The 15,908-nt window shown below is 40.8% G+C and overlaps 2 protein-coding genes and 1 non-coding gene across 4 annotated transcripts; 1 reads left to right on the plus strand and 2 right to left on the minus strand.

The window, feature by feature from the left end:
* Positions 1–5: 5 nt before the first annotated feature.
* Positions 6–4,618, minus strand: LOC122129544 (nucleolysin TIA-1-like; the record flags this gene model as incomplete). Its single annotated transcript, XM_042704478.1, has 6 exons — positions 4,378–4,618; positions 2,655–2,751; positions 2,078–2,176; positions 642–696; positions 308–395; positions 6–165 (listed from the first exon to the last, which is right to left on the minus strand). Coding segments are annotated over exons 1-6 (528 nt in total), but the record flags the coding sequence as incomplete, so codon positions are not given.
* Positions 4,619–4,826: 208 nt separating this feature from the next.
* trnag-ccc lies at positions 4,827–4,897 on the minus strand. Its single transcript has one exon. It is a non-coding gene; the product is annotated as a tRNA-Gly (tRNA).
* An 835-nt stretch (positions 4,898–5,732) lies between these two features.
* tmem150ab (transmembrane protein 150Ab) lies at positions 5,733–13,149 on the plus strand. Of its 2 annotated transcripts, none has more exons than XM_042704461.1 (8): positions 5,733–5,846; positions 6,441–6,684; positions 6,879–6,926; positions 7,064–7,150; positions 8,056–8,123; positions 8,469–8,596; positions 9,180–9,357; positions 10,379–13,149. In XM_042704461.1, the coding sequence occupies exons 2-8, from the start codon at positions 6,620–6,622 to the stop codon at positions 10,717–10,719; spliced, it is 915 nt and encodes a 304-aa protein (XP_042560395.1). In that variant the 5' UTR covers positions 5,733–5,846; positions 6,441–6,619; the 3' UTR covers positions 10,720–13,149. The 2 variants fall into 2 exon arrangements, with proteins under 2 accessions (XP_042560395.1, XP_042560396.1); XM_042704462.1 differs by lacking the exon at positions 5,733–5,846 and adding an exon at positions 5,925–5,947.
* Positions 13,150–15,908: the final 2,759 nt, after the last annotated feature.

Raw genomic sequence — 15,908 nt, forward strand, 5'->3', positions numbered from 1 at the left:
GGACTCAATTGCCTTTCTGGATTGCCAGGAACTGAATTAAACCTAAAATCAGATACAGACGCGGGCTGAATCGACCCCGGGCCACTCACCCATTTGTTGTAGAAGGACACAAAGCCGTAGCCCTTAGACTTCCCTGTGGCCATATCTTTCACCACACGAGCATCACTGTGCAGAAAAAGCATACAAAAGACCATTAGACACGTAACAAAGAACAAGAGCGCCACCCCTGAATGTGTGCATAGGGGACCATTCAGACGCTGATTTAGATTGAATCTCTTTTAAATCATCCAGTTCCGGCAGCACTTACGATATCCTCCCAAAGGGTGCAAAGGCAGCTTTGATGTCATCGGTGGTGATTTCTGGACTGAGGTCTCCCACAAAGACATGGAAGTGGTCTGCACACAAACAAAGCACAGACATAAAATCATGGTCTTCAGCTGTCTAAGGATAGACATACACACAAAAGAGACAGGCTATACTTAGAAAACTATAAGCCAATATACTCAATTTAGATACAAGATATAAAAGAAATTACTTCCCGACACACTGTGACCTTCAAAAGGTTAATCTAAAATGGAGTATTCTAGACAACCAGGTCTACATACAAGGCTAAATGATTAGACATGTACAGCCGTACTTACTGCTTGTGTCTTTTTTCTGGCTGCTAGGTGTGGTGGCCCAGTTGACCTTGACCTCCTGTGGGAGACAAAGAGAGACACCTGGAGGTGAAAAAACTCCATCTGAGTAAGAACGGCATCTGTTCTCCACTTGGCCACAAGGGGGGGGGGGGCCCTACCAGCCTGACAACATGTCTAAGTTTTCTATTTTATGAACTCTGTCTTAATTATGTTTTTATTCTATTTCATGGACTTTGTATGTTCTTTTAATTATGTTCTTTACTTTTTAATTATATTTTTATCTCTTCACTCGTCGGTCTTTCTTTCCTTCGGATGTTCTTATTTATGTAAAGCACATTGAATTGCCTCTTGGTGTAACGTGCTATATAAATAAACGCTTTATATTATGTGCTTTATAAATAAACTAGCCTTGCCTAAGTAGTGTTTTCAGCAATAAAAGAGCGAGAGAAGGAACACTTTGACCAGACTTCACAGAATGCAGTCTATATTTTTGCAGTGTCTTGATGGTCTGAATCTTCACATTGGAGGGGAATAAATATGTATTGTGGTACTGGATAAAACAAAGTGGTCCAAATAACAAAGGACTTACGAAACAAGTGACATTATCAACTTGTATCCTTGAAATGATCAATTTGTGGTCCTTCAACGCGTGTTAAGGAAACATTTTTAACTGGACATACTTGCGGAACACTGGAATGCTTGCATCCATGTTAAGCACCTGGACTGCTGGAGGAGTCAAGGTAACCACACTGTGAGCAGCCTTGGCAAACTTTGCCAGCATGTTATAAAAAGGTTCTGCTAATTAAAATAGTGCACTGAGGCCGCATTGCTAGGCCTTCAGGCACCGTGCCAATGCCCAAGTTATCCTCTCTAGCCTTTGAATGTTGTTAAAACAGGGTTAAGCTGATCTCAAGCCAGCTTTCCTATTCATGAAGCTCCATAGAGGTTTCATCATAGTTAATTTCATCAATGAACATGACTGTTCTTTAAGGACACACCTTGGCCTTCATAAATGTGACTTGTATAGAAGAATAAAAAGCTTTCCCATCCATAGTTCACGTTTTTGGATTTCTATTTCAGCAATAGACATCGGAGGACCACAAAATTCAAACAAACCAATAATGGAAAACGAAGTTAACAAACCTGTTCAACCTGAATCAAGATTATTCAATCCTCAACTTCCACACTTCCTTGGCATGTCTCACATGCCAAAAGAAAACAAAATGTTTTCCCTACTGATGCATTTAAAACACTAATCATGTACAAGAACTAAATTCTGTAAATGGTCAAAATATGCAATGTCACTGAAGGAGGGGATTAAAGATTTAAGTGATGGATGTGTACGTGTAGATAGTGTCAAAACACACAAACGCTGATCCCCATGCCTTCCCAGCCCATCCGAACCCAACCCAACTCACCCTGTAGATACGATAGCTTACCTTACCCATTATTTTACGTCCATTCATTGCGGCCAGTGAGGCGGCAGCATGCCTATGCTCGTAGAACTCCACAAAGCAGTATGGGTCATTACCTGCCGTCTAGAGGGAGAAGAGAGGAATTGGTAACAAATAAAAATACTCCATTTATACATGACACTCAACAATAATGGTGGAGAAAATGACCAATATCTACCACAAACATATGTGCCCTATCTTACAATTGAACAAAAAAAAATGTAATTACTGTTTGAAAAGCACCTAAAAGTAGTGAGATGTTCAGGTATGTACATCTCTGTCAGACAGGTATTTTATGACATGCATACTATTTACATATCATTATACCTAAACTTGCGCAGAATTCTCATAAATAAATGTGGCCTTGTATGAAGTTACTATCCCAGTTACTAAAACTATCCCATCATATAATAACTACAAAAGTGCCTGAATCTAGTCCCAGACACCAGGGGGTTAAATAACTCCCAAATCCTGACTGCACAGACAATGCTTTTGATTAGGTGAAGGTATTGGTTGAGGAGCAAGTATAAATGGGTTTCTGAGGGCCAGGAGGCTGACTCACATCAACAATCATTTTACAGCTCTTGCAGGGTCCTATCTGACCGAAGAGCTGCATGATCAGCGCCTCGGTCACATCGCGGGACAGGTTTCCAACATACCTGAAAGACAGAACGGAGGAGTACATGTGATATACCAGACAGAACCATCAACAAAGCATATCTTATTTATTTCATCCACAGGCTACAGGAGAAATGAACACAACAGGAAAAAGAACGGAGGGGCTAGCAGGGCAAAAACCGGTGACAAAATCGAAATTTATTTTTTTTCGGCGCTATTCTACAACAAAGCAGTGTTGGGTAACAGAAGGAAGACAAAGATCCAGTCCACAACATGGCTCTCGTGACACTGACGTTCACCAATGAGGAACTGCTAGCCAAGTCTGTTCGTTTTTCAGTTTATCTGCCTCTGCTAACTAGCTAATCTTCCAGGTTATCAACAACACTTAAATGTTAGCCAAGTTACCCAGTGACACTAATTAGCATCTGGTTTGGTAACATTAGGTTGGCGAACGGCAACTCGAACCAGCTGCAAACCCACGACTGATATCAAACCTCTTGCCAGACTATTTTTGAACCCACAGTACCATCAGAACAGCACCTAGACGACAATAGAACGTGACCATAGGCCACTCTATGCCTTGAATTTCTTCACCGTCGATTCATTTTAGCTAGCCACCTTTCTTCCTCCATACCTGGCATCCCCACTAACGTTAAACACAGTCACCCACCAAGCATTTACGGAGCAACTCGGAGGTAATTTATCTCACTAAAGATGAACGAACTAAGGCTATCAACATACAACGTTTGCAAGCTAGTGATAACATTCGAACACATCTAAATGCAGCATTGGCATTATAATTTCTAACATGGGCACACAACTAACGTTATCAGAAATAAAATACAAAGGAATGTTTAAGTGACGTTTCATTTCTGATGTCCAAAACTGATCGTGGGTTGAGCATAACATAAATCTAGGAATCGTTATAGTTAACGTTACCTAACGTTAGCTTGCAACGCTCGCAAACAAATAGCTAATATAAATGCTAACGTTAGCAATCTAGTTCAATCACCACTGCAGGTCCCTACGGTGGAGCTTGGTCTGCTATCCGTGGCCTCAGACATTAGCTAGCTAGCTCCAAAGCGACATGAACCACTGCTAGCTCACTGGTTTTATTCTTCTCAACAGTTATCATTTAACATCAATGCAAAAACACGTGGAACGACAGGGATGTGAAAATAAGTGTAACTACTGTAACTACAGTTATAGCTAGTATCTACTGTAGTTAACAATGCTTGTATTCCCGCTTAACCAGACACATGCACACCAAATAGTCCATTGCCAAATAGTCTGTGCTTTTGTCTTTAAAGAGAAAAACGGACACGTCTGACATAATGCTAAGTGGCTTTTATAGCTAGCTAGCATAGCTTACGTTAACATTAGCCTGCAATTTAGCTACTGACTATGCTAGCCTTACCGAGCTAGCTACAAACCTCTAACGTTATCATCCTCCAAACCCATCGCTTCATTAACGTTACACAAGTGCTTACAAGTATGCAATACTCTGTACATCTGAGCAAAATAGCATGACTCATTTGCAACATTTAAATGAGATACTCAACTACTTTATGTTGAATACGAGATAACGTTACCCATTTATGAATCCTTGCAGGCTAACTTGGCAAGCTAGCGTTAGTTAAATTCTGGCTAATGGCATTGATACGTACAAAGTCTTGGGCTGTTCGTCGTCCATCATATTTTCCGATCGAATAAAAGACCGAACCCTGAGAGAAATTCCACGTGTCAGTTTCTATGACAGTCTCTGATTATGGGTCAGTTCTTGTCTTCATAAAATGTCCTCTTATTTCTCTTCGAATTCATAAAATGCGCACAATAACGCTATGCCGCCTCTGTTAACTCCAATTATGAACAATAGAAAGGCGACATAAGATGGCGGCGAAACCGGAGCGGATATAAGTGTACGCATGCGTCAAATAATAGAAGGGGGCATGGAGTTGAGCGGCGTTTATCTGAGTATATGCTGTGTTTCGGCATTCTGGCGGAAAGTGATTTGCAGTGATTTTTAAAAATATGTTAAGGTTTTCATCGCTTGCCATGATATTAAGACACCATGTGGTTATTATCACATAAGATAAGACTTCCTGAAGGAAAAACGTGCGCCGCCCGGGAATCGAACCCGGGTCGCAAGAATGGGAATCTTGCATGATACCACTACACCAGCGGCGCCACATGTCACATATTAGGAAACTACTGTAATATTACCAAAATATATGATCAGTAAGTATTTTGTACAAAACCCTCATATTCATATATTGCGAAAACTACTTGTACGTCTTCTGCCTCATTTGGCAGAAGACAGGGAATTATCACTCCCAATAAAACGTATACCCACCTAGCCCGTTTCAGAATTGTCGCTGAGGCGCTTGCAGCCAACTCGTGTCTCCATGGACAGTTAAGAGTTCAATTGGATCTGTAATTGTGCAAGTCACCTAACCCCACTGTAGATTGCACATATTACCCATACATTTTGTGTCACGATGTGTGTAGCGATTAGAATAACTGGTTTAGGTAGGTATTTTCAAATTCATAAGGAGTTCCTCCATAATGTCGATGATAGGCTATAATATCACTCAGCCAGGACTTTCAAGGAACGATTATGACATTTTGGAAGCACTACATGAATTCCACTTCAGCAATAAGATCTGGATCAAGAATCAAACACTGAACAAATATAGTTGACTTTTTGATGTTCGGTAGGGTTCTGTACTAGAAAATAAAAATAAAATGGGCTGCCTTCTACAGTCATTGGTGTAGAAAAATACGAGGTGCTCAGTGAAAAGATAATGTGTCCAGTATTCCAGAGCATCTGTATGCTCTTGTCCTTTGCGTAGATTTCCAGGGTCTGAAAATGTTAAGCATGTAAACACCCGAAACCAATACTCCTCTATTTCACAGTTTATGCACAAAAACATAATTATTGTATGTCTAGAAGTGTTTTTTTTTATAACAAAGTTCATGCTGCACCTTTGCTGGTGCTGCATAGCAATATTTTGAGCACGTGATGCATTTGCGCGTACGTCCTCACACGTCCTTGTGTCCAACCAACACCATCAGCTAGCTAACTGGCTAGCAAATAGCTTTCCTCTTTCGCACAGGTGTCGCTGGAGGACCTTTGGTGAGAATTTAATCACACTTCAAACTGACCGGTGATGCAATGTTATGGAATTACATGGGACTGACACAATATATATGAAAGCGTCACTTGCTAAATCATTGGTGATTTGTGTGTGTCTGTGTGTAGCTCGCTGATGTTAACGTTTTGTTATCCCCTGGTAAAACCGCCTAGCATCCCGTCGACCGGGAGTTAATAGCCTGCTACAGCTGGTCTAAGCTGCGCTGATATTTGATTACATGGATCATTTAGCATTCGATGTATTTCGATGACATGCTTGTAGTTCAATGCTTTGTTATTCTTAAAAATCGTAAAGTGTTAACCTTAGCTGGCTAACTCACGTTTATCTGATCATTGTTGCTTAACAATATGGCATTACCGAGCTTCTTGCTAAGCTTATGTCGACAGTTTTGAGTAAAGTTAGATCTCTCGTTGCACCCACTAGATAGTGTAATCCTTCCATTTACTTAACCAAGACAGATACATAATGTTGATGATTTATTTATTTATTTGCTGGTGCATTTTTCTCTCATCTGCACTGGTTGGGACAGCATCATTTTCTCTTCAACAATCAATGAAACACACTCTTTATTGCAGGCTGGGTACTTCGGACTGAGCGAGGTATCGGCCAATGTAGCATTGACAGTGTTGCCCCGTTGGTCCTCTCCTGCCCTCGCACTGCATGGCTTCACCTGCCAACGTCTCCCCTCTCGTCACTTCACCCCTGGGCCACCACTCCCTCATGCTTTGGTCACAGGCCCCACACAGACTGCCCAATGACCGCCTGGATTGTCCTGCCCGTCAGCCTCGCTGCCTTCTCCATCACAGGAATATGGATAGTGTAAGTCTCTCATTACCTTTGAGTCATAGTATGTGTTCTTCAAATTCTATGAAATCCAGGAATTTATAATCTGCATCAGTTCAGTAAGGGAGAGGTCTATTTGCTGTACGCTGTGTTAACTACACCCACTGTATTTACTGTACACTGTGAAGTCCCCAGGCAGATTAACATTGTGTGAATGGATTGTTTTACAGCTATGCCATGGCAGTAATGAACCACCATGTTTGTCCTGTAGAGAACTGGTGAGTGCATTATACTCTGTACTTCCCTGTGATGGGGCATTATTGATTGGCAAAATGGAAGAGTGGAACAATAGTGAATGTTGTGGTGAATCTATCTCCTGTTGACTTGCCCGATGCTTTGCCTGCCCCTGTCACAGGACGTACAATGTCACATGCACTGAAGAGACGGCAAGGAGGGGTTTCCCCAAGACATGCTGCACGCTACAGGATATACCTCTGATCAGGTAGATGACTTTCCCATTTAACCTTTTGTTAAGTGTTTCCTTACTTAGGCTGATCACATACAGTATAAACAAGTAGTAGTATGCTAACTCCATTTGAAACTCTCTTATTGCATGCTATGATGCCTGGAAAAAGTGGCAGGTTTTGGACAAACCTACAACAAAGATTAGTAATGGTCATTAGTGTTACCATATGCCAGTGGTTCCCAAAGTGTGGGGCAGGCCCCCTGGGGATGTGAACAAATTGACCGTAAACTATAGGTCAAATTAAACATGGCATTGTTCCTACAGCATAGTAGCCTGGAACTAACCTATTTGCTGATGAGTTTATAGCCTACCTTATACTTATTTATTATGATCAGGGCTTACCGGGTAGCCTGTATGTTAGAAGGGATAGCTAGCCTAGTTATTAATGCATTGGACATAAACGATCCAAAGAATAGAACGATATATGTCATTAAGCCGCATTTGATCCAGCCAGATTCTATCTGTTTTAAACAAGTAACAAAACAAATATTTAACTAATTTATGAAATTGAATTGAAAGTGTTATATGTTCAAATGTAGAAACAATGTTTAAGAAAAGCTATGCATCAGGTGATGGGATGTTTTTATTTATTTATTTCGATCTCTGCACCCTGGTGTCGGGGTTGGTGTTGCACCCTCATTATCAAATGGGGGCCTGCCATGTACAGTTTGGGAACCACCGCCATATATCATGTTTCCTCACAAATTATTTTTCAATGACAATAGTTTGCGGTGCATGAATACTGAAATCCCACCTAAGATAGGCACATACATACCACAGCAGTGACACAAAGGGACCATAAAAGAGATCGCATTCACACCCATCTAGTAATTTGCCACATCTGTATCAACAGTCTCACCCTTAATTTGTTCCCCTTTTAGCAAATGTGGCGTATACCCCCCAGAGAGCTGTCTCTTCAGCCTGATCGGCAACGTGGGAGCATTCATGGGTAATACCCCCCTCCTCTTCTCCTGTGCCATAACCACTAATTACTGGCAGTCCATGTGGGCATTAATGATAAAGGATAACAGGGCATCTGACAAGCGATTCATTGATTATGCATGGATTTGCCTTTTAATGTATGTATGTGGTCAGCACTTACACTTGATTTTCTCTTTCTCTCTCTCTTCATCTCTTCTCTAAATCCTGCCTTCTATCCCTGTCTTCCTTTTATGTTTATGTCTCGTTCTCTTCCTTTCTGTTGTCTGTCCGGCGGTTCTCTTCCTCCTTGTCTCCTCTCTTTCCGTCTTTCCCTTTTTCCTTCCTCCTTTATCACTGCTGTCTGTCTCTGCAGTGGTGATGGTGTGTATGCTCCGCTATGCCCAGGTGATTGAGCATAGTCACCACTGTTGGACAAACACCAGTGCCCTGGTGTCAGGCTGTGTCAACGCCTTAGGTCTGGTCATGGTGGGAAATTTCCAGGTGAGTTTCCAGGTTCAAATATAGGGACATATTTGTCTTAGGGGTGAACCAGTGAATCTGCCAAAAATGTAAATTACCTGATACAACTGTTTTTCTTGGGAGGATAGAGCAGAACTGTCTATTGGTCAGTCATTTAAAATAACCACATTTTTGCTCGTCAGCTCAAAGTAAACTTTCACTTTCAAAAGAATACATTTGTTCCCCTTATATACACTGAAGCAATATGTACTTCAAAGTTCATAAATGGTAGAACCACAAAATAAATGCCATTATTTATTTTAGATTATTATTTGATAATGTATTGGACAACAAAATTGATACATCACTTATTCTGGTCTACATATTCTGGTCATGATATACCCCATATTGTACACTTCCATATACTATTTACATCAGGAGGTGTGTACCATGTTATCTAGAGACGTCTTGCCCACCCACTCCTCCTACACATCCACTTTGAAGATGAATCACAAGCATGAATTGTTCCGCACTGTGACATGACCGCATCGCTCTTCTGTAGGTTGAATAATGTAATCTTCTCTATTTCTCTGTTTCTCCTCTCTGTTCCTCCTGCCTCTCTCAGGTGGACCATGCCAAATCTCTGCACTACGTGGGAGCGGGCGTGGCGTTCCCCGCAGGGCTGCTGTTTGTGTGCCTGCAGTGTGTGCTCACCTACCGAATCGCTGAGACCACCCTGGACTACTGGATGGCCCACGTGCGGGTAGTCCTCTCGGCCGGGGCCCTGGTATCTCTCGTCCTCAGTATCCTTGCAGCACTATCTGCATTTAATTAGTTATACTGGGCAGGGCCGAAATTGTCTTAGTAAATCGCGAGTTGGATTTATAGGTAGAATTTCCCTGCAATTGTAACTTACACATAGTGATGGGATGTGTACTTTTTGTATAAGTGTACTGGATAAAAGTGCCTGTAGAAGGAACAACATGAATCATTATTAGTATAATGACTGATAATGAGATAGACTTCCAGTTGAATCCATAGTTTACTGTGGACTTTAGACTGCCTAGAACCTGCAATTATTTAACTACACCAATCCATTTCCCCATCATTTGAACACCGAATTGCTGTCTGATAAGGCTTATGTGTTTTGATAAAAACTTAGTGTCCCCAGTTTGTCTCCAGCACTCAGGAAATGAATGTTGAAAAGCAAATGCTCCACAGGGCTCTGTCAGTTCCAAAGTATAGTTGTTGCTTGGCAATAGGGGAGGCGACATCTTTTCCAGTGAGAAACACATTTTCAACCAATACGTTGATTGTTGGCCATGCAGAATGTGTACCATGTGTTTGACAGATATATGAGTAATGCCGTGTAGACACAGAACTATACATTGGCCACAACCCTGCATATTCTAGTCATGCTGAAACAGGACCTAAACTATCACAAGTCTAGGCATGTTTACATTAGTTAACGCCTACTCAAAACTTTATGATAGCTCACTAGGCTTTCTTTAGGTTCCAACAAATCAGTGATCCAAAATCACTCAGCAGAGTGGCCTTTCAACACTCTGTTTTCGTTTTTTTGGGGTGGATTTTTGCTTTAAAGGTGCTGTCCACGAAACTTAACCTTTCCGTTCAGTGTTTCATGGACAATTCAGAAAATACCTTTTTATAATGTTTGCTTTATGATCCCTTTATTTCATAAACCAGCAGTTGAAAACAGTTGTTTTGATTCTCTGGTACCTTTTGCCAGTGTTAAAACCTCAGGGCACACACACACACACACACACACACACACGTATGCTCCTTGACACAGCCTTCCTCTAGGTGGCGTTTTCTTCATCCACGAGAGTTTCGTTCTGCAGCACGCAGCCGCCATCTGCGAGTGGGTCTTCACCGTCATCATCCTCGTCTACTACGGCACCTTCACCTACGAGTTTGGCACCGTCACCACTGACACCATGATGGCCGTCCTGGCGCAGCGCAGCAGTCTCCACCTCCACCACCACCACCAGCCCACAGGCGTCATTATGGGGGGCATGGGTAGCATGGGGGGCATGGGCAAAAGCGCGGCCATGGGGTGCGGCCCCCACGGACTGAAGTCTCCAGGCGGTGGTAGCACCTCTGCTCACCTCACCTGTAACCCTGAGAGCACCGCCATGCTGTAACCAGGCAACCGCACGTCGGTTCTACCACACCAACACTCGAAAACCTCAACAGAGTGTTCAGCACTGCCCACAGCGTAGCACTGCTACCTAAGGGTGTTTCTTTTCATGAGAAAACAAAAAAAAAAATGGGACAGAGAAGTAGTAGTAGTAGACGTAGTAGAAATAGGCTGTGCTTGAGTCTCCCTCCCCCACCTAAAGTTATTTAATTTCACTTTTTTTCGCGAGCGTGCTCCCAGTTCTCAAGGCAGTATTTGCAGCGGATGCGTGGGGATGGGATCCAGAGTGTTGTCTGTTCCGATGAATGTCACGGGGACAAAAAGCTGGGAATTGCAGAAAAAGCGTGTACAGATGATCAGGATGCTTGGCCTGTACCTCAGCTCGATGTGTGGAGAATGCTACTCTCCCTCACATTTCCTCACCCACTAATGCACGCAGACACACACACACCCACACACACACACAGGATATGTTACGCATGCCCCAGTGTGCCATCACTCAGTCGTCCTGTGATGACGTGGTGAACACTACCTCAGCTCAAGTGATAAATATGTTCCCTTTTCATATGTGGTTTCAAAGATAAGGGAAAGGGGGAGTAGACAGCAGCAATATTTGAGTGTTTTGTTACAGATGTGAAGTCACTCTTAACAGCAATATCTGGTCTGTGAAAGTATTTAATGCAATACCAGAAGGAAATGATTAATATTCTCATAGTCTGTTACCTAGCATTAGTGAGTCTATATGAAGGAAAACAAAGCTGAAGAGAAGTCCTGTACATGTATAGATGAAGTGAGAGGAAGAGGAGGAGGAGAGGAAGATTGTGCCCGAGAGCCCAGCACTGTAGGGCAACGGGGTGATATCTCCAACAGTGCCTCTGGCATGGCACAGCAGATCTTTTCCACAGCAGCCATTTTATATGTTGTTGTATGTAGCTGAGCAAACAGAACTGAATCTTAAAGCATAAATTATTGATCTTTAGGAGTGTGGCGCTCTAGCACGGGCAAGCTAACGTGTGAAGCTAACTAATGCCTTGAGCTTCAATTGTGTTTACTCCTCTATGGCATGCCAAAATGGCTGCTGTGAAAAACGTCTGTTGATAGCATTTGCCAGTTTGAAGCTGGTAAGCAAGTATATCCCACCGGCATGGGATAGGAACCCCTGCTGGCTGGTCTTCTTGGCAGTACAAGCAGTGGGTGAAGGCTCAGTCGGAGCATTGCATGGCCAACCTGATGTGTAGAGGCTCCCTGTTGAAGACTGCTAGTGTCTGGTGAAACCTTAGCTTAACTAATGTGCTCAATGTGTCCCATTCCTTTGCTTGTACTGTAATTATCACATTAGTGCAGAATGCCCTAAACCGTCACTGAGCTATAATCAAAAAGAAGTTGACTTGAAGGTTTTTATTTTTTATTTTGTTTTACTATTATTATTATTATTATTATTATTATTATTGCTGGAAGGGATCCATTTTGTATATTACGCAACCAAACAATTACACCACTTTCCCTCTGTCTTCCCCAGACTCCCTTCCCCTGAATGTCTGTAGCCTTGGTTAGGATATGACTGACAGAGACATCATTGCCCATATTGGTCTACTCGGCCTGACCCGCTGGAAATATTTTTCACTTTCTTACAGAGCCAATCATGGACACTGGAGTTTTTCTTTGGAGCATACTTGTTGGTAGCATGTCGAAATGAAACAATTTCACTAAATATTACTAAAAATGTTTTGATTCAGCATCCCTGATCCCACCTTAAATCTGCATTTTTCTATGTAATGCCATGTGTAGGTAAAGGATATGGGCGTAGCTTAGAAGAAAAAGTGTTTGTGAAGACTGAAAGAACAAACTGGGTACCATTGAGTCATGAAAGCATCACAGGCAAACTTTCACAATCGATCCTACACAATGCAATAGAGAAAATGGTTGTCATTTTTATTCACTTATTTTTTTACTGAGAAAAAAAAGTTGTATGATTTGAAAACTTGAATATTTTTTTCATACAGTTCCAGGAAAAACCTTGTCGATAAGCACTGTCATATGTTTCTGTGAGTTTTTTTATGTATTAAGTTTCACTTTTTTTTATTGAAGAGCCCCATACCATAAGAACATGGCAATATAGAGACAGAGCCATTCCACTGTCAATGCAATATACCGTACCTCTGTAGCATTTCTACTACAAGGGGCACAAAAATAACTGTTGTTTTAATGTCAAGCGAGTGTATGTTGTGTGACATGACGCACACAAACAATGTAACAACCTCGGAAATCTGCAGTTATAGGGTATGCAGGGAAGGCTTTAGTAAGAACTAAATTTATATTTAGGACAGTGTTCATTTGTAATTTTAACATTGTTTTAGGGTTATTTTTGTTGTATGGAATTTCTATTCTAGTCAGACAACTGAAATGAGACAATAAATGACTATTTATCACTGTAGTTTTGGTTTTGTGTGCTATTCAAAGCAGAGAGACTTGAGTGAGAGAGGTGTGAAGTTTACTAGGGTTTAAGATATAACTGAATATAGGCCAATGCCAGATAGTACACATGAACCTCTGGACACAGAAATAGAGAAAAGTGATCTGGTTATCTTCAAATACACATCTTGGTATCATTATAAATTAGGCAGAATCTTTAAAGTAAATATAATTATCGGCTTGGATTTCAAGGCAAATTTACTGTTAAAGATACACCAAACTAAATCAGAGGAACAGAGTAAAATGTATGGAGCTACATCTTATGGCTGATGTGATTGAAATTGGGTAAAGAGCTTCTATATGACATTATGAATGGACAATTTTAATAACATTTAACGTTAGGAGATGTGAGCAAATGTAGCCAAGTAATAGCATAACAAATTAAAATGTTTTAACTTAGATTTTGAAATGTGTCAGTTGCAACGTCCAGAGCATGTGGTAGTGATTCAGAGTGTCAAATTTCCTTAAAACTAAACCTTTACATCTAAATATATGGGCCATAGAGTCATTATAAGCTTTCATATTTGATTTGATTTGATTTGATTTGATTTGATTTGATTTACAAATAACATAACAAGCAATTTGATGAAACCAAATTCCCAACAACTTTCAACTTTCTGACAACATTCTGTCAGGATGGTCTGGAGATGATGTTTGATGCATTTGATGATGATTGGATGAATGGCCTCAGACGAGTTTGATTTCCTGCCCTTTTCATGAAATTGAAATCGCAGGAAAAGTTTGGTTTGGTGCCTAGCGGGAATGGGTTGAAGGTTCTTTAAAATGGACAGAGTGAATAACATGTTGCAAAATGATCCGGGACAACATGAAATAACAAAATAATTAGACTTGTTGTTAGACTGATGTTAAATTTCATGGAAATTATAGCCTCCATCTCAATCAATGTACTGTTATCACAAAATCGTTAAATATCCAGCAACCTCAAACACAATCCATGCATTCAGAAGAAATAGTCATATTTTGGTTACATTTGGACCTTCAAATGAGAAGATATTGGCCATAGAGTCATTATGTGCCACGCCCTCAAATTTGACTTTGAAACGGTTTGATGAATCAAAAATCCGTCCGCTGGGTTTGTAAATGATGAACACCAAATTTTGTGAGATTCATATGGAAGGCTTTGGTGAAGTTCGTTTTACTTTCACTTTCGATTGTTTTAAAATGGCTGGGAAATTTGGACAGCAGAAATTAGCGGTAATGGGTTTGTTAGATTCAGGAGCTTTCAACGAATCAGGGGGAAAACATTTTTTGTTCACACCCTGAGATTTTGTTCAAGTTCCCGAGATATGAACGAAAACATTGGCTTATTATAGCGCCCCCTACAGGAAAAAATCTGTCAAATCCCATAGACCTTGTCGGTAGACGATGGGTGGTAAGCAGACGATTGGGGGTAACAGGACGTAATTCTGGTCTCTGATTGGTTAAGACCAGTGACCTGACCGGAACGGAAAACACTATACGTTTGCTTGGCTAATACCAGGACCTTTATTTTTCCGTTTAGTAACGCGCCGATTGCCTGACTTTTTTTTTTTATAGAATTCCTGACTTGTCAACCGACGATCGGTGGTAACCGGAAGTAATTCTGGTCTCTGATTGGTGACTGGTCTTAACCATTTACCACCGATCGTCTGCTTACCACAGATCGTCTGCTTACCACCCATCGTCTACCGACAGACCTACCTAAAATACAATGAAGCCATATCAGTGAAGTTATCGACCAAAAATATTTTTTCATGTTTGTACAGTAATAACCTACTAACTGAAAATTTCAGTCATCTTTCAAAAAAATGTCATTGCTGCTTTGATTTCATTTAATTTCACAAATGGACTACAACATAATGATTTCTTTCAGAAAGGCTGAAGTAACAGTGACACAAAACGTTTAATGGAGTAGTCACCTGAAAATGGCATCTTAACCATCTGATTACCATACACTGTCGAGAACAGACAATGACTTAGCTCACAAATAAGACACTTTGTATTCAACAGAAGATAGACCCTATTACGACTCACATGGCAACATGAGTAGATTGAGAAATTTACATTTTTGGGTTAAGTATCCCTTAAATGAGGAACATGCTATACACAAAAGAAAGATGGGCTACACATACATTGCTTAATAAACCGTCACCATTGTCAACTTTGTTGTACATATTTCTAACCTGTGTTGGACAGTCAGAAAAAGAAAAAAAAACAATATAGAGTACCATATCTTTTACAGATTTTACAGACATTAATTATGTTTCACCTTTTCAAAATACACTCAATTAAATGCTAATGCCACTTTGTATTACAGGAAAACTTCTAGATTTTTTAACCTGGGCCCTATTTTTAGATCATCTTGGGTCAAGAATTTTGCAAGGGACACTTAATGATTGAAACCAGTGCAGTATTGAGTTAGAACACTAAAACCAGCAACTGTAAAATGGCAATACAATGGAATCCTAAGCATGCATCTACATCTACGTACGTCAACTGCTTGTTTTTGTCACTGACAGGCTCATAAATGTTATTATAAGGGTCTGACAACATGGAAAGGATCCCTACAGATATACTCCTGCATCTGTTTACCTTAATGATACGTAAATAAAATGTAGAAAATGACAGTTAGTGATTTACTTTTCTTCCAGTCTCTGACGAGGCACCCCATTCAGTGGCTGTAGTAGATTATTGCAGTGGGGGCTGTTTTTTTTAAAAGAA

Source organism: Clupea harengus, unplaced genomic scaffold (assembly GCF_900700415.2).
Source record: "Clupea harengus unplaced genomic scaffold, Ch_v2.0.2, whole genome shotgun sequence".
Lineage (NCBI taxonomy): Eukaryota > Metazoa > Chordata > Actinopteri > Clupeiformes > Clupeidae > Clupea > Clupea harengus.

Excerpts from the sequence above, each read along its gene's own strand:
- tmem150ab (XM_042704461.1), top strand. The coding sequence starts at position 6,620 with ATGACCGCCTGGATTGTCCTGCCCGTCAGCCTCGCTGCCTTCTCCATC. Across the intron at positions 7,151-8,055 it reads CAGGATATACCTCTGATCAG|CAAATGTGGCGTATACCCCC; the intron begins GTAGATGACTTT and ends TTCCCCTTTTAG. Across the intron at positions 8,597-9,179 it reads TCATGGTGGGAAATTTCCAG|GTGGACCATGCCAAATCTCT; the intron begins GTGAGTTTCCAG and ends TGCCTCTCTCAG.